The sequence below is a fragment of the Globicephala melas genome, chromosome 10 (genome assembly GCF_963455315.2).
Source record: "Globicephala melas chromosome 10, mGloMel1.2, whole genome shotgun sequence".
Taxonomy (NCBI): Eukaryota; Metazoa; Chordata; class Mammalia; order Artiodactyla; family Delphinidae; genus Globicephala; species Globicephala melas.
In genome coordinates, this window is record NC_083323.1 from 52,896,662 (window position 1) to 52,923,917 (window position 27,256).

At 44.0% G+C, this 27,256-nt stretch overlaps 1 protein-coding gene across 5 annotated transcripts in view; it reads left to right on the forward strand.

Annotated features, from left to right (window-relative positions):
• The window catches only part of PPM1H (protein phosphatase, Mg2+/Mn2+ dependent 1H), a 264,363-nt gene that overhangs the window by 96,502 nt on the left and 140,605 nt on the right, over window positions 1-27,256 (forward strand). For all 5 annotated transcript variants that reach the window (XM_060305782.2, XM_060305786.2, XM_060305783.1 and 2 more), the window contains exon 3: window positions 24,807-25,151. In XM_060305782.2, the coding sequence (XP_060161765.1) occupies window positions 24,807-25,151 (345 nt within the window). The remainder of the gene's footprint in view (window positions 1-24,806; window positions 25,152-27,256) is intronic.

The following is a 27,256-nucleotide window of genomic DNA, read 5'->3' on the forward strand; positions in this document are numbered from 1 at the left end:
GAACCTCTGTGGGGTCCATGAGCCACTAGGAGGTAGCAAGGACATGCCATGCAGAGCCGGCACCCCTCCCCCTGCATTCCTGCTTTGGCCACAGCAGCTTCACTTCTACCTACCTTATATATTAGGCTACTTATTAGAGTTTAAGGCAAGAGCTGTGCTGCCTTTTTCCTTTTAGTTTAGTTGTGGGAAATTATACATAAAATAAAAGTTACCATTTTAACCATTTTTAAGTGTATCGTGCAGTGGCATCAAATACATTCATATTGTTGTGCAACCATCAGTATCATACATCTGCTGAACCTTTTCATCTTCCCAAACTGCAACTCTGTACCCATTAAACACTAACTACTCCTTCCTTCTCTCCCCCTTCCCCTCCCCGTCCCCCGTCCCTGGCAACTACCATTCTGTTTCCTGTCCCAGTGAATTTGACTGCTCTAGGGGCCTCCTATAAGTGGAATCATATAACATTTGTCTTTTGTAGTTGGCATATATCACTTATCGTAATGTCTTCAAAGATTATCCATGTTGTAGAATGCGTCATAATCTTATTCCTTTTTAAGGCTGAATAATATTCTGTTGTGTGCGTACATACCATTTTGTTTATCCATTCATCCATCGATGGACACTTGCTTTCATTGTCTATTGTGAATATTACCACTATGAACATGGGTATTTGAATACCTGTTTGAGTCCCTGCTTTCGATTCTTTTGAATATACACCCAGAGTGGAATTGTTGGGTGATACGGTAATTCTGTTCAATATTTTGAGGAACCACCATGCTGTCTTGCACAACAGCTGCACCATTTTACATTCCCGCCAGCAGTACACAAGGGTTCCAATTTCTGCACGTTTTTGCCAACACTTGTTAATTTCTGTTTTTCTAAAATAATAGCCGCCCTAATGAGTGTGAAGTGGTACCTCATTGTAGGTATGTATTTCCCACGATTAGCGATGTTGAACATCTTTTCATGTGCTTCTTATTGGCCAGATATATCTTCTTGAAAGAAATGTCTGTTCAGGTCCTTTGCCCATTTTAAAATCAGGTTGTCTGTTTCGTTGTTGTTGTTTGTGCTGCTTTCTAAAAGCTGGAAAAGCGTAACCTAGGGTGCCAGGTGACTCACTGAGTGCGAGCTGTGTTCCAGGAATTGGATGCTGCGGATTCAGCAGGGAATAAAACAGACAGCAATCCCTCCCTACAGGGAGCTTGCGTTCTTTGACGGCGACAAACAATTAAAATAGATAGCATGGCAGATAAACACTATGGAGAGAAACAAAGTAGGGAAGCAGAAATAATAGGAAGCGTGAGGCTCAGGGTAGTTAAAGGAGGTGTCAGACTGTAACCCGGGGGCAAAGATCTGAAAGGGCAGCTGTTGGGAGGAAGAACATTCTGACATCCTAGGCAACTGTAAGAACCCTGAGGCAGGAACAGGCTTGCAGTTTCTCAGAGAATCTGCCAGGAAGCCCATGCGTCTGGAGCAGACATCGTAAAGCCTGGGTTGCAGGTGACATTGTCAGAAAGGTTATAGAGAGTGAGACAAAGTGGCAGGACCTCAAGGCCATTATCGGGACTTTGGCTGCTACGCTGAATGAACAGTTTGCTAGCAGAGGTCACTGGATATACTGCTTAAAAGAGGCCGGTGATTTTTGCCATCTAAAGACATCCCTTAACTCAGATATGGTGACACTGAGGAAAGGGCAGTGACAGCATAGGGCCCAGGGCAAGAAAACACCCGCAGGAGACAAGTAAGGTGGTCCCCCCTTTCCCCCTGTGATTCTCTTCCTTCACCCAGCAAGTGTGTGCTGAGCTCTGAGTCTGCACGCTGGGCCTTGGGGCTGAGGAGATGAACTCAGTACAGTTCCCACCCCCTCGAGCAGAGTTGGGGAGGGGAGGAAGGGTCGATAAGCAGCAGTACTACAGTGGAGTGAGTTTTAGGAGAAACAGAAAAAGTCCAGGTTGTGTGGACGCTCAGATTGGCCCCTGGTGGTTTGGGGAACAGTGGAGGGGATAGGCTGGGTCAGGTGAGGGAAGGCTCCCTGGAGAAGTGACATTTGAGCTGTCGGAATTAACCAAGCAAATAAGAGAAAGGGGAGCTCCTGATAGAGGGAACGTGCAAATGCGGAGACAGGCTGGCGTGAGAGTGCGTGGGGCATGTCTTCCCACGTTTGGGAGCACGTGTAGTCACTTGGAGGGGAATGAGGCAGGAACAGCAAGCAGGTGTCACACGTGAGGGCCACTGAATGCCCTAATAAGCTGGAATTGTAACTAGTGACTTTAGACAAGGGCATAACGGACTCGCGACAGTGGGGAGGCTGACTTGGAAGACGAGAGGAGCACACCTAGAGGCTGGGACACCTAGGAGTCTGGCTCGTGCAGAAATCTGGGTGAGAAATGATGAAAGCTCGAAATAAGGCAGTGATTAGAGCAAGGGGCAGGCTCGGAAGAGATGATGTGAGAGGTACTGTTGAGGTGACCAGGTGACCAACCATGTGGAGCAGGGGAGAGTGGGAGATGCCAGGTTTCAGCCACTGGGTGCTGGTCCTTGAAAGTGGACCCCTGGGGCAGGCACAGGTTCAAGGTGAGGAGGTGGGCGGAAATGGCGACTTGAGTTTTGAGGATGCTAACTTTTCAGGGGGGAGTGTTTTGTAGGAAGTTAGAGCTGAGGGATTGGAGCTCAGAGCAAGTCTAGGGGGGCTTAGAATTCAGGAGTTACAAGCCCAAAGGAATTCCAAGAAGAGAGGGGAGTTGTCAGAAGCAGAAGTAGCAATGCTGCGGGCCACAGAGAGGCCAAGAAAGATAAGGATGAAAAAGTGGCAAATACTATTATAAGCAAGAAATGCAGCAACGGGATAAATAATGGCATCATTATTTCATTTGCAAATAGAGAGTTGACAGACATGAAGGATGGTGAAAGGAAGATGCATGGACTCTCTCCAGAATACATGTGATGAATTTCTCCCTCCTTTTCGACCTCTTCATCCCCAACAAACTTTGTACAGTCAAAATAAATATTTCCACAAGACTTCTTTCACGTATAATATCACCTTCATCTTACTTGGAGATTGAAGAAAGCCTAAAGTTTCCTGTAAGATCACATGAGATTCACCATGAAAAGAGGAATTATCACAGGAATATTTTTATATGTTAGAAACATGGGAGGGACTTCCCTGGCGGTCCAGTGGTTAAGACTCCGCACTTCCGCTGCAGGGGGCGCAGGTTCAATCCCTGGTAGGGGAACTAAGATCCCGCTTGCCACGCAGCATGGCCAAAAAAAAAGAAAGAAAGATCAGTGATGTGCAAGGAATTCAATTCAGCAGGAGCCTAACTTTGTATTTGATAACGTAGGGTAGTTGGGTAGCAGTGAGATGATTATTTATCACTACAGACAATTATTGATTGGTATAAAGATTATAACACAACTTTAAATTTTTCTAAGCTTTTTATTTTATATTGGAGTACAGTTGATTAGCAGTGTTGTGTTAGTTTCAGGTGTACAGCAAAGTGATTCAGTGATACATATATACATGTATCTATTCTTTTTCAAATTCTTTTCCGTTGAGGTTGTTACAGAATATTGAGCAGCGTTCCCTGTTCTCTACAGTAGGTCCTTGTTGGTTAACCATTTTAAATATAGCAGTATGTACCTGTCAGCTTTAAGCTATCCGTCATGCCAACTTACAGAGAATTATTTTATCCTATTAGTACAAGTAATTGTGTAGCCAAAGGAGTCAAATTAATCCTCCTGTTTTAAAACAAACTTTAAAAAGATTTTGGTGGATAAAATAACATGCACTCTGTTCTGCTTCTCGTAGCTTCCACGAGGCATTTGCCGAAGGAGCGTTGTTTCCTGTATTTGGGTGAGCTCTTGACAGCAGCGCCTTACTTATAAGAAAGAAAATACAAATTAATTTCAGGCTCCATCCACATATAGAGGAAACTCTCAGGAACAGAAGAAGCCATGTTCGAGAGAAGTCATAAAACTTAAAAGGAAAACAAAGAGAAGAGTTCCAGGGTGTTCTGTGCTGTAGTTTTTTAGCCTGAAGAAACGCAGTGGGATATGGTGAATTACTGATTGTATTCTCCCTTAAAAAATACTCGGCAATAGATCTAGTTTCTTCTTTTTAATTTAGCGTTTAGTGATATAATTAGTGAAATAAAGAAAGAAACATTTCTCTTTTGAGGAATAAGGAAGAGAAGTTTTGAGACCTCTGGGTATGGAGTGGCTATGAAGGAGAGAAGGATGTTTTCTGTGACAAGTTGGGGGTGGACTTTTCCTGTGCCGGCATCACATTGGGTAGTTGGTGTCCGAAGAACCTTTAGCCCACAGTCAGGCAGGTAGGTAATCGATACTCCGTGGCAATGTGCAATCCTCGCAACATTCCTACGCGTCAGATTATTTGTTTGGGGACATAGGGTGTAGAGCTAGGAAAGAAGAGAATCTAGAATGCCAGCGTTTCTGAAAGACATTGTCATAGAATCGTCCCTTAGGGAAAATGCTGTAAGCTTGTTGAGGGCAACACCCTCTCCCCCAGCATCCTCCTACTGAAGCCTTTTCAATTCACCTGATCATGACTTGTGGGAACTAATCACCATTACTAGGTTTTCTTTCCTTTAATTTGAAAGGTGTTAAGAAGTCTTTATTTATTGTACTGATTGCCACCCCAAGTGAAACAGCTTTTCCAAGAGCTTTTGTTTTTCAGTTCCCAGGTACCTAGTCATTCTAGGAATGGGATAAAAAGAGGACCATAGTATATCGCTTCTCTGGGGAGGGAGAAAGAGAGTTCACTCTTAAGGGCATCTTATAACCTTGGTATTAAGATGATCTTATGTAAGATGTGTGGGTGGGAGATAGGGCACTGTGGCAATAACCAGGACATTCTCCGCCCACGTCTGACTCCCTGTTTTGAAAGAGATTATTTCTGGCTTAAGACGAATCTTGTGGACACACGCATTCTAAGTCTTATTCCCTTCAGAGCCCCCTTATGTTGTTACAGTCAAAACAAATCAAAGTATGTGGTTTCAGTATCTGTTAGTTCAGTGTCTAATTACAATAACAGGAGATGGCTGTGTCCACATCACGGCCAAGTTCATCAGCAGGGAAGAGGAAAGCTGATTATCTTTCTCAGCGGAGGATAGGGCAGCACTGTGGGAATTCCAGGCAAATAGGATCAAACTGGGGTGGGGAGAGGTAAAAAGGAAATGAGAAGGGGCTATTTCAACTCTCTGGAGTGAAGATTTGCTGTTCTTTTTATCTGTTTTCTGTAAGAAGGAGTCAGTCACCCGCCTCCCCCCACCCCCCGCCACCACCAGAACATTAAATGAAGGTTTCTCGTGGTTCCATGGTGGCATCCCTTCTGGGGCATTTGGCCACGTTTGGCTGTCTGCTTCCTGCAGCGACGTCAGCTATAACAATAGGAGCGGTCTTTTATTTCTCTCATTGTGTTTATTACTCTAAATTTTCCCTCTCAACTAAGGTCTTTGTTCTGAGCATGTCAAGAAAAACATAACCTTTCCATTTATCTACTTAGATTTTTTTGAAGCAGGCATGCAGTGGTTTCTCTCAAAACTCTTATCTCTTGGTTCCAGGGATTAGAACTCTTGCCAGTGATTAAGAAGAATGACTTTACACCTAGGAATTGTTCAGGCTGATGTCAGTTAGAATAACTTTACAGTTCCCTCCTCGGTGGGTGTTGATTCACTCTGAAGACCAGGTTTGACCAAGATGTACGTAGCTGCTGAGAATGCAACTCAAACTTGGTTCCTCAGTAGATTTTCCCACTGTGGCAAATCTTAAGGCTAAAGGCAAATAAATGGCGCTGAGATGGAAATTTCTCCTTGTTTCACTTGTAATCTGATTCCCCCAGAGCTTCAGGTGGGAAGAACATTGGCAAGAGCAGTAAGCTCTTGAGATTTTCTTTTCTTCTTCTTCTTATTTTTTTAAAACCCAATATTCGACATTCATGTGCCAGACACAGCACTGATCGTAATGCTTTGCCAATATTAATTCCTTTAACCTCATAATACATAAGTATGTACTATTCTTATCTTTATTCTACCAGTGAGGAAACCGAGGCACAGAACTGGAAAGTGTGGAGCTTGGGTTCAACACAGGCAGTCTGGCCTCCGAGCCTATACACACTGGTAACATGCTGCCTCTTTATCCTTTAGCAGCTGGGAAATATGGCAGGAAAATCTCCTTGGAAAAGTATGAAATGAAGGAAGAACAACTCCTAATGTTGAGATGTATAATTTCAATATAATTTGATGCTAAAATTTTCCTCATTCCCATTAGGATTTCTGTTTTGAATTAGGAGTTATTTAGCAGTCTCCCCTGTCGACTCAGAAACTGGATAACAGCTCTGACCGATTCAGGTGAAGAACACGATGGAAATGAAATTGTTCATCGTCTTATTGTCCTTACAGGCCAATTTTTTCTTGCTAAATTATTGAAGACCATTGTTTGCCTGAAACCATGGCAAGTAGGAAAAGCCTTCTGATTGAACAATAATGAGTGCCTTGAGTTTGAATCCCAGCTCTGCCACTCACTGGACATTACCTTGTGAAAGTTAGATGACCTCTCGATGCCTCAGTTTCCTTATCTGCTAATTGGGGGTAATAGTTCCTACTTCATAAGATTATTAGAATTAAATGAGTTAAAAATGTGAAAAGTGGGACTTCCCTGGTGGCGCAGTGGTTAAGAATCCGCCTGCCAATGCAGGGGACATGGGTTTGAGCCCTGGTCCGGGAAGATCCCACATGCCGTGGAGCAACTAAACCTGTGGACCACAACTACTGAGCCTGCGCTCTAGAGCCCACGTGCCACAACTGCTGAAGCCTGCGTGCCAAGAGCCTGTGCTCTGCAACAAGAGAAGCCACTGCAATGAGAAGCCCGCGCACCGCAACAGAAAGTAGCCCCCGCTCGCTGCAACTAGAGAAAGCCCTCGTGCAGCAACGAAGGCCCAACAGCAGCCAAAATAAATAAGTTAATTAATTTAAAAAAAATATGAAAAATGCTTAGAATAGTGTTCGGCATGTAGTAAATGCTCAATTAATATTATCTGTTGTTATTCTAACAGTGGGGTTTGCAGCTGCATTTCAATATTGTTTCGCATTACTTGTGTTTCTACTGTAAACTAATTTAAGGAGAAGCTTTTGAGGTATAGAATAATAGTTCGAGAACATTCCCGAGTTAATTTTTGAGTCTAGAATAAACCATAACACAACTTAGCCAAAATGATCTTTAGCCACCTTTATACTTCCTGTCTCTCAGAAATTTTTATTTAATAGTGTTTTTACATATGGAACTAAATTGCCATTTGAAAACAAAAACCAGACATACTTATCCTACATCTTACTGTCTCATGAAGTGGAAGAATCGAACCAAAGAAATCTGTGTTTAGTATTATCAGATCCTGAGAAGGACGCAGTGCTCTTTTACGTATATGAGAATAAGAGATCTTTCTCATTAGGGAACAAAATATTGGAATAATTTAGTCAGAAAGAGAAGTATGTTAAGAACAAACAAACTATGCGGTATGGGCATGATTCCAAGTGGACAGCAGTAGAATGTGGGCCCAAGGAAGGACTTGTCACGAAGTTTCTCCACATCTCAGTTTCATCATCAGCTAATTTATTCTTCTGCCTCATACTGTGTTGCTGTGAGATCACATGAACTGGTGGTTGAAAGCTCTGTGGATGAAATGCCTAAAAACAGATACTCTAATTCTGCATCGTCATCCTTGCTGTGATACCTTGAAGCCTGGCCAGAAACTTGGTGGAAATCAAGTCATATAGTAGCTTATAGTGGGGATCAGAGGAGGATGTCCGCTCTCTGTTTCCCCAGTGGAAAATAAGTAATCCCTCTTCTTGGGCAAGAAAGGAGGCAGGCAAGTGCATACCATGTTCATACTGAGCCTTTTGTAAAATTGACCAAAGGATTTAACTCGAAGTGGGATTTCCACATTTGTGATATTCCTTTCATGCTGTCCTCAGGTTATCTGAATACCTGGTGGGTTGGGACAGGGAGTGGAAGTTGAGGGTAAAATTAGCGGTGAACCTGTGTCTTCAGGGAAGGCAACCAGGAGGATGACACCACTTTTTCCTGTAAGACAGCTGTTTCTAGAGTAGCCATCTCCAATCCATCAGTTAAAGACAGTTTTTTTTTAGTATATACCCTTAATATATGTGTTCATTTATTGATATATAGCCATACTACTGAACATCCATCTAGTATACATTTAACAATTATAAAAACATGTTAAGGATTTAAAATATAATATAAAGACAATAAAGATGAAAAGGCAATTTTTAAAAATATAACAGCTAACAGTTACATGGTGTTGATTATATGCCAGCCATTGTTCTCTGTGTTTTTCATGCAGTAACCCATTTACTGCCTTGCTAAGAGCAGAGACTTCTTGTTTCCATTAGCTTATATCTCAAGGTGCAATTCATCATTAACATAGCAAGTATAATTCCATATTTCAGCTGTCTCCTTGAACACATCAGATACTTCTGGCTAGAATGGTTATTATTATTTGTCAGATATGACTAGTTGTCATTGCTTGGAGTGGGAAGTACCAGGTGTGACATGTTCTTTTTTGCTTATGTTTTCTATCAGCAATTTCTTTGCAGGGATTCTTAGAAAACTGTGCTCTATTTTGTGAGGGATAATTGAGTTAAAAACTTCATAATATAATGTGCAAGACCACTCCGTTGGGAGCACATGTACCCAGGAATAGGTTGCAATAAGCCAGAGCTAATAGAAGCGCCAGGGCACCCGTGCTCCATCATGTCCTGGAGACTTACCGACCCCGTGAGGGCGCCAGTGTCAGCCTGTATGAGAAATACTAGCTAAGGTTAATTTTCTTCTTCCACATTAAGTGAAACCATATGAAAGAATTTCTAATTCTGACGTTCTCCTCTTACACGCCGACTGAGTGTTTTAAGCTCCCCCTCGACTTTGCGTGCTCTCTTGTGGAAAGTGCTCATCTGGAAGGGAGAGCGGTGAAGCGGGCTTGCAACCTGAGCGCTTGTGTGGTGGGTATGAGATGCAAAGCCTGGTTTCTTTGAGCTGGTACCAGTGCGTCAAACCTCATTCTCTGGTATTCTTTGTGTTTCCTACCTTACATCTCAACACTTCTGTCGGGCTCCACAGGGAACATTGGAGGTTTTCTCTAGCATCTCCGCTTCTTTGTCAGCATGCTGGAAGAGGGGCTGCCTCATTGTCTGCGGCATGGCTCACGAAGGCTGTTTTGCCTGTGGGTCCCCCAGAGCTGAGGGGCATGTGATGTGGCTCCTGCTTCAATAGGGCTAAAACCGAGGCTACGGCTTTTCGACGTCCTTGCTTAGCTGTGCTGGAATTACAGCTGAAGCTGCATGGACACAAGCTGCTTGCCTTCAGACTTATTTTAGCTTGTTCGGTGGATACCTTTCTGTTTGGTGCAATCTTCTTTAAAGGCCCAAGGAACCCTCCCCAGTTAAAGCTTACTAAGTTCTGCCATAATATATGATCATGAAAATGGGAAAAAGAAAATAAGCAATATGATTAAAAAGCAGTTTCTAGAACTTTAGAGAAAGGAGGCTATAACATGGAGCCTACTTTAGTGAAATCCTAAAAGAGAAACTATGAACTTTGAACTACCAATTTGTTACCTTCTGGAATATTCCTTAGTCTTATTGCAGATGTATTCCCGAAAAGGGGTGGGAATGTGTATGTATTATAAATTACGTAGAAGGCTATCTTTTTTTTTTGTAAAGGAAATAACTTAGAATGCAACTGGAAAACTTTTTTTTTTAATTTTTATTTATTTTTATTTTTGGCTGCCTTGGGTCTTTGTTGCTGTGCGTGGGCTCGTCTCTAGTTGCGGCCAGCAGGGGCTACTCTTCGTTGAGGTTCCCGGGCTTCTCATTGGGTGGCTTCTCTTGTTGCAGAGCAGGGGCTCTAGGCGCGCGGGCTTCAGTAGTTGTGGCACGTGGGCTCAGTAGTTGTGGCTCGTAGGCTCCAGAGCACAGGCTCAGTAGTTGAGGCTCATGGGCTCTAGAGCACAGGCTCAGTAGTTGTGGCACACGGGCTTAGTTGCTCTGCGGCATGTGGGATCTTCCCGGACCAGGGCTCGAACCCGTGTCCCCTGCACTGGCAGGCGGATTCTTAACCACTGCGCCACCAGGGAAGTCCCAAAATTCTTATTTCTTAAACTGCTGTATTGCTTTGAAAAAATAAATATGAATGAAAAAATATATTTTCTCCCTTCCTTTCTTTGTATATTTAGTAGTTATTGAGCTTTTAGTAGTTACTGAGTAATTCTATACCAGGGACGCCCTGGAATACCATAGTGAATGAGACACACGTGAGTGTCCAAGTAGGCCGATACAGACACGTCCGGCAATTCCACACCAGTGGGATAAACACTGTTGTAGGGGATGTACAGGAGCTGAGGTGGTCCAGGCAGGCTTGGTGAGGAGGTGATGCTTCCACTGAAAACTGAAGGGTACGCAGTTCTCCAAGCAGAGGGCCAAAAATGAAGGCAGAAGGAAAACATGACACTTACAGTCTTACAGGTGAGACAGAGTTAGAAGAGAGAGGACGAGAGCATCCCCGACCACCGACAAGGAGCAAGAGAGGAGCAGCAGCTAGATCATGCAGAGCCCCTGAGCCCATGTCAGCATCTGGAAGACGGAAAAGGACTTTAAGAGCAGTAGGGGGTGATTGAAGGTTCTATGCCATGACGGAATACAGGTGTATTTGCAATGAAATTGCAGATTTGCGATGCTTTAAAAGCACTGTGTTCGTGTAACTTGGGATTTGTCAGTCCTCTCTGGTAGATCCCCAGCTGCCTTATTCCCAGCTCAGACCCCTGACGTCAGTGTAGTCCCTCGATGCTGGTGTGACATTGAGGAGGTGCTCATTCCTCAAGTTTCTCAGATCTGACTGTATGCGTCAAACCATGCACTCTTATCTGAGAGCAGCTGATGGCGCCGTTTCGAGTAAAGAAGAGGGTGAGGGAGAATCGGGCCCTCGTATCCGTTTCGGAATAAATGTATGGCACGTCCTGTTTGATCATGATACTTTCAAAAGTGGACCTGAATTCTCTGTTAATGTCTCGGTCCCATTTCAAACACCATACAGCTCACTCCAACCTCATATTTTTCCTTGAAATGTCTCATGAAGTCCTCTCTCCTGGCCCAGTGGTACTACCCTGACCGAGGCCCTCTTTGCCTCAGGACAGACCTCTGTGAGCCCCTTAAATTCTGGTGCTTCCTTTTCACGGTGCACCTGCAGAACGTGTCGGCATCAGTGCTCCCTCAGCCCGGCTCTCAGCACTTTCAGGGGTGGAGGTGCCTCATTACTCCTCATGCCCCAAGGCAGCAAACTGGGGCTCCTGGTCTGCCTTGCTAGACTCCAGAACCTCACCCTGACCTGAACCTAACCCTCAGGGTCGGCCTTAGGTCACTGTCCACATGGGCCTCCATATATATATATTTCTCTTTTCACCTACATTGCCCATTAGTTTCTCCCTTTTCGCAGAATATTCTTTCTTTCAATCCACCATTGCCCAAGCACGTGGACAGACAATCACAGACAATATGATGAATGCTGCAGTCAGGGTGGGCACAGGGGGCAGTGGGAGCTTCCAGGAGGAGGTGACAGTTAAGGTGATTACTAAAAGACAGGTGGGAAAAAAAAAAACAAACCACCAAACAAACAGAAAAAACGGTAGGGCTTCCCTGGTTGCGCAGTGGTTGAGAGTCCTCCTACCGATGCAGGGGACACGGGTTCGTGCCCCGGTCCGGGAAGATCCCACATGCCGCGGAGCGGCTGCGCCCGTGAGCCATGGCCACTGAGCCTGCGCATCCGGAGCCTGTTGCTCCGCAACGGGAGAGGCCACAACAGTGGGAGGCCCGCGTACCGGAAAAAAACAAACAAACAAAAAATAAATAAAATAAAAGGTGGGGGGGAGGTGGACGGGGAGGGGTAGTCGTGGTTTGCTGTGAGCTGCAAGCATTGTAGTTTTGCATGGGTGGGATTTGGGGTAAGAGATGGAATGTGGAGAGAGAACCAGAGCCTGCAAACCCGGGCTCATAGCCTTGAGTCAGCTTGCAGGGCAGGTTGTTAGGCTGGTAAGAGACAGTGATCAGATTTTGTGTTTTTTGAAAAACTCAGGTTCCAGAGTGTAGAAGTGGATTCGCGAGCCAGGTGTCCATCAGGGCAAGCTTTCCCTCCAGGGCTGGGCAGAGTGTGGGGGTGTTAGAGCATGGACTCTGATCCCAGCTGCATCGCTTAAGAGAGGGTAACCTGGAGTGGTTACCCTCTCCGTCCCTCATTTTCCTCCTGTAAAATGGGGATAGTAACCACACCTCATAGGGTGGTTATTCATAGGATTGTAGTAAGGATTAAATGAGCGAATATTTGTAAAGCATTTAGAATATCGCCTGTCAAATGATGGGAAGGGTGCTCGAGGCCTGTAACTGGCTGTGTCTGTGCCTTGTGGTCTTTTAGACTCTAAGAGCTGAGCTGGCATCTGAGTGTGTGGGGAGAGCCGGCTTTGTCGTTATTTCCCCACGTAGTATATCACTCACTTGAAGTTCCTGCCATAGGAGGACAGTGAAGATTTTGAAATCTCTTGATGGGCTTTTATCTAGTTCAAAGGCTTTCAAAATTTTATTTTAAACTGTCGAATTCTTTTATCCACAATCTTTTGCAAAACCTTGATGTTCATAACTGATGAAACTGTGCTGCTCTGGTTGGAATAATAGTCATAGGGACTCATCACTTCAACAGCCACTAACCTTCCTCTTTCCTAAGGTACCTATTTAGAACTAAGGAACACAGTTTGGATACCACGGGTCTGATCAGTTTAGGGAAATGTAAGTGACTCATCCAAGGTCATACAGTGAACCCATGGCAGATTTGGGACTAGAATGTAGGTCTCCTGATGGCTTAGCAGCCCCCTTTCCATTAGACCAGGGGTTCTCAACTGTGACTGCTCGTTGGAACCCCCTGGGAAGCGTTAAAGAAGACGAATGGTGGGGTGTCACCTTCAGAGACACTGCTTTTAATGGGTCTGGGCTTGGCCCCTGCATCAACCTGTGCTGGATTTTTTCAGCCTACACTTGATTTGTGGAAAGCAACTTTCTTTGTGGAAAACATTATGTCTTACAAGTTTTAGCTGTGAAAATGATTAATTGCATTTAAAAAATTTGCTGTACCAGACTTTATAGCCCTGTGCAGAGGTGTTCTCAAAAGGAGAATGTTGAGCCCTTCTGAGCCCCACGTCACAAGTCCCTCAACCAAGCTGCCTCGTGACAGTTTAAAAATTCCCCAGATATTTTGTCAGCTGGTGGTGGTTTCGGTAGCTGCAGAATGCTCTGCGTCGTTGAAGGAAATGGCTGGATTACTTGTCAGAAATATTACAGAGTTGCTTTTTTTTAAATGTAGCATTCCACGGCAGTGTGGCTCGTTATTTCACGGGGCTTGATCTTCTTTGATTCAAATCATGACTCTGGAAACATGATAAAGTTTGGTGTCACAGAATCTGTGCCCAGACACTGACATGACTGCTGCTATCCCGTCTCTCACCTGCCCCTGCTGCTGCTTCCTCAAAGGTGTTTGATTTAATTTAAAACCCTCAAAGGGTTTTAATTTAATCAGGTATAGAAGGACTGTGTGCATAGGTTTCACTCAGGTGGCCTTGGGCCCTTTGGGGAATTGGATGTGATGAGCAAGGAATCCTTTCCTTTTGCCCCTTTTCCCTATTTGTGGGGATGTAATACGGCAGTATGTACTTTACTAACGCAGCAAGTAACAGGAGCTAGCAGTGGGGTTGGCAATCCTTGCAAAGCAGTGATGAGCGTAAATGATAATTCAAAATGTGCAGATGGACAATGCTATTCCTATTGGTGACCAGGTCACAGATACTGCTAATACCGCTGTGCGCTGTTGCCTTACATTCTCAATATGGGGAAATGACAAATTTCAGAGGTCTGTGGAGATAAAGATGGATTCATGTGAATTCTATCCACAGATGCCCTAAATTAAGAACATTTTCCTGGGGGTTCAGGTTTATTCCCAGTGGATATCCACTTCTGCCTACTTCAGATTCTTTTCTGTGCCTGTGCCTTACTTATGTGGGCTCCTTCTTCCTGCCACGTATGCCGCAAGTCCCAGGATACCATGTACCCATGCTTCTCCACGTGCCCAGCTCTTGTTACAGAATCTCACAACAGTGACTCATCGAAAGGTCACAAAGCCCATGTGACAGCTTTTCCAGGGCCTGTGCAGCATCCCAAGCCAGACCTCAAGGGCCCAGGCTCCTGCTGACCTCCTGCCCCACACCCTGCTGACCTCCTGCCCCACACCCTGCTGACCTCCTGCCCCACACCCTGGGCTGCAGTTTTCAGCCTTTTTGGCAAGAGGGTTATGCTACCTCCAGGAGTCACTACTGTGACCCAGGCAGGAAGAAAGGGGGAAGGATAAAGGGGGAAAGACCAGGCCCATTGATTTGTCCTTTTTGTCAAGAAATCTGTAAGTTTCCTGGAAGTGTCCACCCAGGACACTTCTTGCAGCTCATTGGCCAGAGTTGAGGCTGTGTGACCACACAGAGCTGCGAGGGAGTCTGGGGTGTATTTTTGGTGGATATGTTGCTGTCCCAAACAGAATCAGTAGCGAGGAGGAAGGAGGATAGACCCGGGATGAGCAGCTACCAGAATCTGCCCCATCACCTGAGCCTCCTGGTGCTTCCCTCTCCTGGGCTGCCATATCACCTCTCAGTCCATCCAAATTCTACTTGTCCTGTCTTCAAGGTCCACCCCTCCCCCACTTCCCCAGCCCACGCTGGTCTATCCTTCTTAAACCTTGAACTTGCAGGATTAGCAGAGGCATCAGAGTCTTGTAAAGAAGTTCCCTCACCCCCGCCACTCTGGTGAAGAACTGAAGCCCAGAAAATAACTTACCTGAGATCATACTGTAATGGTAATGATAGCAGCACCCCCAACGCCACACACGCACACGCACACACACGCACGCACGCGCGCATGCACATGCATACACGCATACACACGCACACACATACACACAGCAATGCACACGCAGCACGCACGCATGTGCACACAGCAGTGCACACGCAGCATACACGCATACACACACACGCGTGCATGCGCGCCCAGTTGCTCCAAATGTGTTACTTAGCTGCTGACTAGGCATAAATGACCACTTAACCTTCCCAGTACCTCTGCCATAAGGTAGCTATCACCTGCCTTTTAGTTGCTAGGAAACCATGGCACAGAGGTGTTAAGCAACAGGGACGTCCAGCTCTAGAGTGACCCAGACAGGGTCCAGGGCCTGGACTGCCTTCCTCTCCTTGCTCTGTCTCCTAATCAGCTGATTGGTATTGAAGATACCATTTGAGTCCAGATCTTCTAATCCTTTGGTCATTGTTTTTTCCACTTAACTTTCCTCTGAGATAATGTGCTTGTTCCTTCTCTTTATGGTGCTTTTAGTCATTCATAAGTGTTTCTTCCTGCCTGGATTTGATTGAGTGTCTTATTAGGGTGGTAGTTACCTCCTAACTGACATCCTCACTTTCACCTTTTATTCCGTCCTAATCCTCGCAGCGTATCTTGAATGACCTTTTTTTTTTTTAATCTTTATTGGAGTATAATTGCTTCACAATATTGTGTTAGCTTCTGTTGTGCAACAAAGTGAATCAGCCATATGCATACATATATCCCCATATCCCTTCTCTCTTGTGTCTCCCTCCTACCCTCCCTATCCCACCCCTCTAGCTGGTCACAAAGCACCGAGCTGATCTCCCTGTGCTATGCGGCTGCTTCCCACTAGCTATTTTACATTTGGTAGTGTATGTATGTCCATGCCACTCTCTCACTTCGTCCCAGCTTACCCTTCCCCCTCCCTGTGTCCTCAAGTCCATTCTCTATGCCTGCGTCTTTATTGCTCTCCTGCCCCTAGCTTCTTCAGAACCATTTTTTTTTTTTTAGATTCCATATATAACTGTTAGCATACGGTATTTGTTTTCCTGTTTCTGACTTAACTTCACTCTGTATGACAGACTCTAGGTCCATCCACCTCACTACAAATAACTCAATTTCCTTTCCTTTTATGGTTGAGCAATATTCCATTGTATATATGTGTCACATCTTCTTTATCCATTCATCTGATGATGGACACTTAGGTTGCTTCCATGTCCTGGCTATTGTAAATAGAGCTGCAAGGACCATTGTGGTACATGGCTCTTTTTTTTTTTTTTTTTTTTTGCGGTACGCGGGCCTCTCCCGTTGTGGAGCACAGGCTCCGGACGCGCAGGCTCAGCGACCATGGCTTACAGGCCCAGCTGCTCCGCAGCATGTGGGATCTTCCCAGACTGGGTCACGAACCCGTGTTCCCTGCATTGGCAGGCAGGCTCTCAACCACTGCGCCACCAGGGAAGCCCGGTACATGACTCTTTTTGAACTATGATTTTCTCAGGGTATATGCCCAGTAGTGGGATATGGTATTTCTATTTTTAGTTTTTAAGGAACCTCCATACTCTTCTCTGTAGTGGCTGTATCAATTTACAGTCCCACCAGCAGTGCAGGAGGGTTCCCTTTTCAGCACACCCTTTCCAGCATTTATTGTTTATACATTTTTTCATAATGGCCATTCTGACCATTTTCATTGTAGTTTTGATTTGCATTTCTCTGATAATTAGTGATGTTGAGCATCTTTTCATATGCCTTTGGCCGTCTGTATGTCTTCTCTGGTGAAATGTCTATTTAGGTCTTCTGCCCATTTTTTAATTGAATTGTTTGTTTTTTTGGTATTGAGCTCCATGAGCTGTTTATATATTTTGGAGATTAACCCTTTGTCCGCTGTTTAATTTGCAAATATTTTCTCCCATCCTGAGGGTTGTCTTTTCATCTTGTTAATGGTTTCCTTTGCTGTGCAAAAGCTTTAAAGTTAATTAGGTCCCATTTGTTTATTTTTGTTTTTATTTCCATTACTCTAGGAGATGGGTCAGAAAAGATCTTGCTGTGGTTTATGTCAAAGAGTGTTTTTCCTGTGTTTTCCTCTACGAGTTTTAGTGTCCCGTCTTCTATTTAGGTCTTTAATCCATTTTGAGTTTATATTTGTGTATGGTGTTGGGTAGTGTTCTAATTTCATTCTTTTACATGTAGCTGTTCAGTTTTCCCAGCACCATTTATTGAAGAGGCTGTCTTTCTCCATTGTGTGTTCCTTCTTCCGTCGTCATAAATTAGGTGACCATATGTGCGTGGGTTTATCTCTGGGCTTTCTATCCCGTACCATTGATTTATATTTCTGTTTTTGTGCCACTACCATAGTGTCTTGATTACTGTAGCTTTGTAATACAGTTTGAAGTTGGGGAGCCTGATTTGTCCAGGTCCATTTTTCTTTCTCAAGATTGCTTTGGCTATTTGAGGTCTTTTGTGTTTCCATATGAATTGTAAAATTTTTGTTCTAATTCTGTGAAAAATGCCATTGGTAGTTTGATAGGGATTGCGTTGAATCTGTAGATTGCTTTGGGTAGTATAGTCATTTTCACCATATTGATTCTTCACCATATTGATTGGTATATTTCTCCGTCTGTGTCATCTTTGATTTCTCTCATCAGTGTTTTATAGTTTTCTGAACACAGGTCTTTCGCCTCCTTAGATAGGCTTATTCCTAGGTATTTTATTCTTTTTGTTGCGATGGCAAATGGGATTGTTTCCTTAATTTCTCTTTCTCATTTTTCCTTGTTAGTGTAGAGGAATGCCAGAGATTTCTGTGCATTAATTTTGTATCCTGCAATCTTACCAAATTCATTGATTAGTTCTAGTAGTTTTTTGGTGGCATCTTTAGGATTTTCTGTGTATAGTATCATGTCGTCTGCAAACACTGACAGTTTTACTTCTTCTGTTCCAATTTGTATTCCTTTTATTTCTTTTTCTTTGATTGCTGTGGCTAGCACTTCCAAAACTATGTTGAATAAGAGTGACGAGAGTGGGCATCCTTGTCTTGTTCCTGATCTTAGTGGAAATGCCTTCAGTTTTCACCATTGAGAATGATGCTTGTTGTGGGTTTGTCATATATGGCCTTTAGTACGATTTTCTATGTATAGTATCATCTCATCTACAAACAGTGACAGTTTTACTTCTTCTTTTCCAATTTGTATCCCTTTTGTTTCTTTTTCTTCTCTGATTGCCATGGCTAGGACTTCCAAAACTATGTTGAGTAAGAGTGGCGAGAGTGGATATCCTTGTCTTGTTCCTGATCTTAGTGGAAATGCTTTGTTTTTCACCATTGAGAATGATGCTTGTTGTGGGTTTGTCATATATGGCCTTTATTATGTTGAGGTAGGTACCCTCTAAGCCCACTTTCTGGAGAGTTTTTATCATAAGTGGGTGTTGAATTTTGTCAGAAGCTTTTTCTGCATCTCTTGAGATGATCATATGGTTTTTATTCCTTAATTTGTTAATGTGGTGTATCACATTGATTGATTTGTGTATATTGAAGAATCTTTGCATCCCTGGGATAAATCCGACTTGATCATGGTGTATGATCCTTTTAATATGTTGTTGGATTCTGTTTGCTAGTATTTTATTCAGGATTTTGGCATCTATGTTCATAAGTGATATTGGTCTATAATTTTCTTTTTTTTTGTGATATCTTTTTCTGGTTTTGGTATCAGGGTGGTGGTGGCTTCGTAGAATGAATTTGGGAGTGTTCTTCCCTCTGCAGTTTTTTGGAAGAGTTTGAGAAGGATTGGTGTTAGCTCTTCTCTAAATGTTTGTTAGAATTCGCCTGTGAAGCCATCTGGTCCTGGAGTTTTGTTTGTTGGAAGATTTTTACTTACCGTTTCAATTTCATTACTTGTGATAGGTCTGTTTATATTTTCTAATTCTTCCTAGTTCTGTCTTGGAAAATTGCACCTTTCAAAGAATTTGTCCATTTGTTCGTGGTTGTCAATTTTATTGGCATATAGTTGTTTGTAGTAGTCTCTTATAATCCTTTGTATTTCTGTGGTGTCAGTTGTGATTTCTCCGTTTTCATTTCTAATTTTATTGGTTTATGTCCTCTCCCTTTTTTTCTTGATGAATCTGGATAAGAGTTTGTCAATTTTGTTTATTTTCTCAAAGAACTAGATTTTAGTATTATTGATCTTTGCTATTGTTTTCTTCATTTCTATTTCATTTATTTCATCTCTGATCTTTATGATTTCTTTCCTTCTAACTTTGGGTTTTCTTTGTTCTCTTTCTCTAGTTGCTTTAGGTGTAGTGTTAGATTGTTTATTTGAGATTTTTCTTGTTTCTTGAGGTGAGATTGAATTGCTATAGCTTCCATCTTAAAACTGCTTTTGCTGCATCCCATAGGTTTTAGGTCATTGAGTTTTCCTTGTCATTTGTTTCTATGTATTTTTTTATTTCTTCTTTGATTTCTTCAGTGATCTCTTGGTTATTTAGTAGTGCACTGTTTAGGCTCCATGTATTTGTGGTTTTTACAGTTTTTTTCCTATAATTGTTTTCCAGTCTCATAGCGTTGTGGTCAGAAAAGATGCTGGATATGTTTTCAATTTTCTTAAATTTTCTGAGGCTTGATTTGTGACCCAAGATGTGATCCATCCTGGAGAATGTTCCATGTGCACTTGAGAAGAAAGTGTACTCTGCCACTTTGGGTGGAATGTTCTATAAATATCAATTAAATCTATCTGGTCTATTGTGTCATTTAAAGCTTGTGTTTCCTTGTTTGTTTTCTGTTTGGATGATCTGTCCATTGGTGTAAGTGGGGTATTAATGTCCCCTACTATTACTGTGTTACTGTTGATTCCCCATTTCATGGTTGTTAGCATTTGCCTTATGTATTGAGGTGCTCCTATGTTAGGTGTATAAACATTTATAATTGTTATATCTTTTTCTTGGATTGATCCCTTGATCACTGTGTAGTGTCCTTCCTTATCTCTTGTTAACAGTCTTTATTTTAAAGTCTATTTTATCTGATACAGGTATTGCTACTCCAGCTTTCTTTTGATTTCCATTTGCATGGAATATCTTTTTCCATCCCTTCACTTTCAGTCTGTATGTGTCCCTAGGTCTGAAGTGGGTTTCTTGTAGACGGCATATATATGGGTCTTGTTTTTTTGTCCATTCAGCCAGTCTGTGTTTTTTGGTTGGGGCATTTAATCCATTTACATTCAAGGTTGTTATCGATATGTATGTTCATATTACCGTTTTCTTAATTGTTTTGTGTTTGTGGGTCTTTTTCTTCTCTTGTGTTTCCTACCTAGAGAAGTTTCTTTAGCAGTTATTGTAAATCTGGTTTGGTGGTGCTGAATTTTCTTAGCTTTTGCTTGTCTGAAAAGCTTTTGAGTTCTCCATCAAATCTGAATGAGATCCTTGCTGGGCAGAGTAATCTTGGGTGTAGGTTTTTCTGTTTCATCACTTTAAGTATATCCTGCCACTCCCTTCTGGCCTGCAGAGTTTCTTCTGAAAAATCAGCTTATAACCTTATGGGGATTCCTTTGTATGTTACTTTTTGTTTTTCCCTTGCTGCTTTTAATATTTTTTCTTTGAACTTAATTTTTGTTAGTTTGATTAACATGTGTCTTGGTGTGTTTTATCCTGTATGGGACTATCTGTGCTCCCTGGACTTGGGTGACTTTCTTTTGCCATGTTAGGGAAGTTTTCCACTGTAATCTGTTCAAATATTTTCTCAAACCCTTTCTTTTTCTTTTTTTTAAATTTACATTAAAAATTTTCTATACAGCATGGGCTTCCCTGGTGGTGCAGTGGTTGAGAGTCTGCCTGCCGATGCAGGGGACACAGGTTCGTGCCCCGGTCCGGGAAGATCCCACATGCCACGGAGCAGCTGGGCCCGTGAGCCATGGCCGCTGAGCCTGCGCGTCTGGAGCCTGTGCTCCGCGACGGGAGAGGCCACAGCGGTGAGAGGCCCGCGTACCGCAAAAAAAAAAATAAATAAAAACTATAAAAAAAAAAATTTTCTATACAGCAGGTTCTCCGACCCTTTCTTTTTCTCTTCTTCTTCTGGGACTCCTATAATTCGAATGTTGGTGCATTTAGTGTTGTCCCAGAGGTGTCTGAGATTGTCTTCAATTCTTTTCATTCTTTTTCCTTTATAACTGCTCCTCAGCAGTTATTTCCACCATTTTGTCTGCCAGGTCACTTATTCGTTCTTCTGCCCCAGTTATTCTGTTATTGATTCCTTCTAGTATGTTTTTCGTTTCAGTTATTGTGTGGTTCATCTCTGTTTGTTTCTTCTTTAGTTCTTCTAGATCTTTGTTAAACATTTCTTGTATTTTCTCAATCCATGCCTCCATTCTATTTCCAGCATTCTGGATCATCTTTACTATCATTACTCTGAATTCTTTTTCAGGTAGATTGCATATTTCCTCTTCATTTATTTGGTCTTATAGGTTTTTACCTTGCTCCTTCAACTGTGACATATTTTTTTGCTGTCCCTTTTTTTTTTTTTTTTTTTACGTTTTTTAATGAGTGGGATTGTGTCCCTATCTTACTGGTTGTTGGGCCTGAGGCTTCCAATACTGGAGTTTGTAGGCTATTGGTTAGAACTGGGTCTTGGTGCTGAGATGAGGACCTCTGGGAGACCTCACTCCGATGAATATTCCCTGGGGTCTGTTAGTCCAGTGGTTCAGACTTAGAGCTCCCACTGCAGGAGCTTTGGCCCAACCCCCGGCTCATGAACCAAGATGCCGCAAGCTGCACAGGGTGGCAAAAAAGAAAAAAAAAAGGAGAGCAATAGCAAAGTAAAAAATAAAATTAGATGAGGAAACTAACAGATATGTTAGAAAAAATATAAAAATAAAAACGTAGATGAAATAACAACCGGAAGGTAAAACAGAACCACAGTAGTAAAAAAGAGGAGGAGAAAAAAAAAATGAGGTGGAAAAGGCCTTGGCTGTGGAGGGAGGGGCCTAAGCAAGGGAGAGATTTGGTTGGTGGGCGGGGCCTACGCTTAGGACCCACAAGGCTGGAAAAGGCCCTGGGAACTGTGGGGGGTGGGGCTTAGCCTCAACAGAAGGGGCCCAGGCTTGCCTCCTGCCTCTGGTCTCAGAGGGCAGGGGACCTCACCTGGGAGCCCAGCAGGCTTCCTGGGCTTGAGTGGGCGGGGCAAATGCCCTCGTCTCCTGCTCCTCCGGTCCCAGAGGTCCCCTCCCACCTACCTCTCCTGGTCTTCCTGGCCTCCCTCTTATGCCCCCAGGGCCTATGCGGCCTGGAGGGGGCTTTGGAAGGCAGGGGACCAGCCTAGGAGCTCAGCAGGCTCCCTGGGCCCAAGTGGGTGGGGCAAACGTCCTCTGCTCCTCTCCTGCTCCTTGGGTCCCAGAGGGCCCCTCCACCTGCCTCTCCTGTTCTCTCCCGGCCTCTCTGCTATGCCCCCAGGACCAACCCGGTCCAGAGGGGACTTCTGAGGGCACAGGACCTGGCCTGAGAGCTGGGCAGACTTCCCCAGCCAGTTGGGCAGGGGAAACGCTGGGTGCGCTCCACCCTGATCCAAGCCCCTGAGGGTCCCTCCAGGCACTGGAGGGCTCCCAGAACCCCTCCCCGCTCTCAGACACACCTCAGGGGCACCGGTCTTGTCCAGCCTCCACTTCTCCTCCCCCTTCAGTCCCTCCATGTCCTACCGGTTCGATTGGGGGTTCTTCCCATCTCGTTGGGCATTGGGGTTCCCCACCAGCGTCTGGCAGTTGTGGGGTGACGCGAACTCTGCGTCTTCCCACCGCCATCTTCTCACCTTTAGCTTGAATGATCTTTTAAAAATACAAATAAAAATGATTTAAAAATACAAATCTTTTAAAAATGCAAATCTATTTTCTAACTCCCACTTCAATCCATGGCTTTCTGTTACTCTTAAGCTAAAGCCAAGATCCTTCATAAGTCTTGGAAGGACTGAGTGGTCCAACTACTACCTCCTTCTCCAGTCTCATGTCATCTCCCTCCTTTCCTGCCTCTGTCCCCTATTCAGCCACATGGCCATGGTCCAGTCTCCTCTTGACCATCACACACCTTCTACCACGGAGCCTTTGCACCTGCTGTTGCTGCTGCCTGGTGTTCCCTCCTTTCCCCTCTTTATCTTGTGAATTTCCAGTGGTCCTCAGCCTGGTCCTCATGTGCTCAGGAAGCCTCCAATATGCCCCTTTGCAGGCTGGCCTCACAGCACTTTGTCCCCTCACCAGAATTATGATCTTACATGTACTTGTGTGATTATTTGATCAGTGTCTGTCTCCTCCACTGGATTCTTAAAATCAGACCCTGTCTCTGTATCTTTCATCTAGTCTTTCATCCCCACTGCCTACTTTTGTGCCTGTCACAGAAAGAGTGCTCAGTAAATATTTGTTGACAAAAAACAAAAAAAAGACTATTTTATCTCTAAGCATCTAGCACAGAATCGAGTAAAAACAGAGTTTTAAAGGGCATAAATAGAGTAATGGCATATGTCACCCTAAGTACACAGTATCTTCCAGCATCATTCTAAGATGGACCAAAATGGTGGTTACCAGGGACTGGAGGGTGGGGGCGATAAGGAGAAATGTTGGGTAAAAGGACAAACTTGCAAGGAGTAGTAAAAAAGTCCTAGAGATATAATGCACAGTACAGTGAACATAACATAGACAACAATATTGTATTATAATAATCAAACTTGATAGGAGATTAGATCTTAATTATTCTAACCACAAAAAACCACAATTATAGAGATGCTAGCTATTGCTATGATGACAACTATATCACAATATATAAATGTATCAAATAAGCATGTTGTACACCTTAAATTTATACAATGTTATAGGTCAAATACTTTCAATTAAAAAAGTAAGATAGACCAAAAGAACTTTATATAATGGCTTCAACTAAAAAAAAAGAATTCAACATTTATTGCTGCAGGCTAGATAAGCCTAGTTGTCAGTAGTGGATGTTATATGCACCTTACCTATTTAATCTCAGTATTTAATATCTTATCCCTCTAGCTACACCATAATTGAGCTGCTTTTTCCCCCCCTATAGCTACTAACATCTTAGGCATATGTGATTCAAACATGGTTTTTAAAAGTGTTCATCTTGAAATAGTCTCAGAATCAACCAGCAGGTACAAGATCTGTGGTAGATGAGGGGACATGGGCTGCACGTAGCTTTAGGGTAGGAAGAGGAAGCCAAGATGCTGAGTGACAGCTGGAAAACTGAGGGGAGTAGGAAACATGAAGAGGAGATTTGAATTGACTGCATCTTGTGAAGGGTGGACTAGACTGGGTGTTCAAGGGAAAAACATGTTCCACAAATTCAGGATGTAGACATAAGCAGATGGGGCAATTATCTGAGAGTATAAAAGCCCTATGAGGTGAAAATGGGTCTATTTATCTCCCCTTGAAGAATCTGTAAAAAAGACCTAACTTCTTCCAGAGACTCCAGGTCAAACCTGCTTGGGGGTTGCAGCAGAAGGGAGGTGAGGGGTTAGCTGTTAAAACTGTAAAGACCTACCTGTTTGCATGGAGTTTTACCTCTCACTTCTGCACATCAAATTAAAGTAGATCTCACCCCAACTGAGGGGGTGGTGACTTGGACTCCTGCCCTGGGTGGACAGGCAGGGACCACTTTCTCCCTGGGGTGGTGGTAACATCAGCGATGACTCTGGGGACCCTTCCCTAAGTGTTTTGCTCGGTTTTGACCCCGTTGTTTGCAGACAGACAACCAGATGGATGCGCTGACCCCTGGAGGTGTCACGCCCTCACCCTGGGGCAGTGGCCACTGCGTTTCTCACTCTTCCTTGTCGCCCTCCTCCCGCAGGAATCAGAAGGCGTTTCCTGCCACTACTGGTCGCTGTTTGACGGTCACGCGGGGTCCGGGGCTGCTGTGGTGGCATCCCGCCTGCTGCAGCACCACGTCACGGAGCAGCTGCAGGACATCGTGGAGATCCTGAAGAACTCGGCCGTGCTGCCGCCCACCTGCCTGGGCGAGGAGCCCGACCACACACCCGCGAACAGCCGGACTCTGACCCGCGCGGCCTCGCTCCGCGGAGGGGTGGGCGCCCCCGGCTCCCCCAGCACCCCGCCCACGCGCTTCTTCACCGAGAAGAAGATCCCGCACGAGTGCCTCGTCATCGGGGCTCTTGAAAGCGCATTCAAGGAAATGGTAGGTATCACTGAAGACTCTAGGGCAGCAGGGGCCCGGGTGGTCGCTTAAGCCACATACTTGTTTCTTAGAAAGTTCCCTGGAAGGGCATGTCTCTGACCTGTCCACTTGCTGCATGGTCCCCTCCGTCTGCTCCTTTTACAGCAGGGCTTCCATTCTCAAAACAAGTGGGCAGCAAGAGAGTTCCAGCCTCCCGTGCCGGCAAAGGTGTAAAAGAAGATGGAAGCGGGATAGCGAGTGAGGTGATGGGCTTATTAAATGGACGCGTATTGCTCCTCTTTCTGCCAACTCTTAGGGATGCCGGCTGGTAGGATTGAACTTAATTGAAACTGTGAGCTCGGTTGCCATCTGTTTTACACGTATGTACACGAATTCCAGGTGTTTGGGGAAATGGAGCTTTTAGTAAAGTGTTCAGAAGTACGCTTGCTGTACAGATCTAATCTGAGAACAGCTGTTTTCCCATGATTGGCAGTGTGGTTCCCACTGCTTAAAGCAAGTGGGAGCCAGTATCCAAGAATTCTTTGTTTTACTTGGGAACGTGGATTTGTTTGTACATTTAAATTTGAATATATCTGATCAGGGGATTCAGCCTCCCTCCTGAGAACACACTAAGCTGCCCTCCCGGTGTCCCCTGCTTGTCCCTCTGCCCGGTGAGAATGCACATAGAAGGTCTCTTCTGTGCCACCCCCTTGAGCTCACTTATACTGAGGCAACTATTTGGGTTCCAAAGATTTTCTCTCCTGAGCAGCATCCTGTATGCAGATACAGTAGGAGATATGTAGAGATGTTATAAGGACTAGAGTAAGGTGAGTGGGCAGTAGTGTCCTTATAACCTAGAGATTAAAAAGCGATGACAAGCTCTTAGGTAGAGCAGGAGCAGCTAGAAGCATCTCTGCAGAATTGAATGTACACCCCGTGCACATTCCAGGATCTCACGATGTCAGGTTGAGTGCTAATGAGAGGAGAAAAGTAAATAATATTAAAGAGCATCATCTGATTTGTTTACAAGGCAGAGAATTGTTCATATACTCATGCCTCTAATTTGCAGTCTCTCCTCACTTTAGCTCATTTCTTCTTCGGTTCCAACGTTTCTCTCCTTGTCACATATTTACCCTTTTGAGTAGCAGGTGCTTTAAAATGCACCTCCATGTCAGGAGTATCTGGTAGCCTTCAATCCCAAGAAAAACACCAGGAGGCAAGAAAAGATTATTTAGGAAAAAAAGGAATCAAGGTTAGAAAAATGGACTCCTCCTTGGGCTTGGTATAAAAATCTCCCTCTGTCATGGAGGCTCTGACGTGAATAGCTGTTTCTAAACACGGATGCTCAGAAAGCTAAATATTGAATTGAGGTGACAGTTTGACAGTGGACCTTCCCCCTAACGGGAGAAGAAGTCAGTTTACATGATAGAAGTGAAAAAAGCAGAAGAAATTTTGGCTTTTTTATTTCCTTCGGTTATTGCTAGCACTATGAGGTATCTTTTACTTCGCACTGCTGTATTCTCCACTTCATCCACTAGAGGCCAATGTCACATTGAGTCAAGCCTCCACAGCGATCTCAGACTGTTTCTGCCCGTTAATGGTGCAGGTTTCCTAGCACCTACTGTACTTGAGAGGCTCATTCAGAAACATACTTAGTAAAGAGCCCCATTCTTGTTTTTTAAATTTTTAATAACTTTTCACTAGCTGATTCATTACCAGAAATCTTTCTTGGACACTTGGTTGCCAGCGAAAAGATCACATCGCTTTCCTGTGTAATTCATTCAATCCATAAATATTGGTTGAGAACTAACTCTAAGCCAGGGCTAGCTGGGAAAAAAGCATGGAAGAAATTAGGCAAAGACAGATATTAAACAGATAAACTATAAATGGGAAGGGCCTCGAGAGAAGAAATGCAGAGTAGGTAGGAATCTGATAAAGAGATGAAGTAGGGTTCCCTGGAGAAGCAGTGCTGTCAGAGAGTAGGGAGAAAGCAGACAGAACGTGGGAGCTGGGAGAGTGCTCTGGGCAGAGACAGCCGTTTGTGTGAAGACCCACATCACGGAGAGAACCCAGATGGGCCGAAGGCAGCGAGCTGACGTCCACCATGGTTAGATGCAGATTCCAAG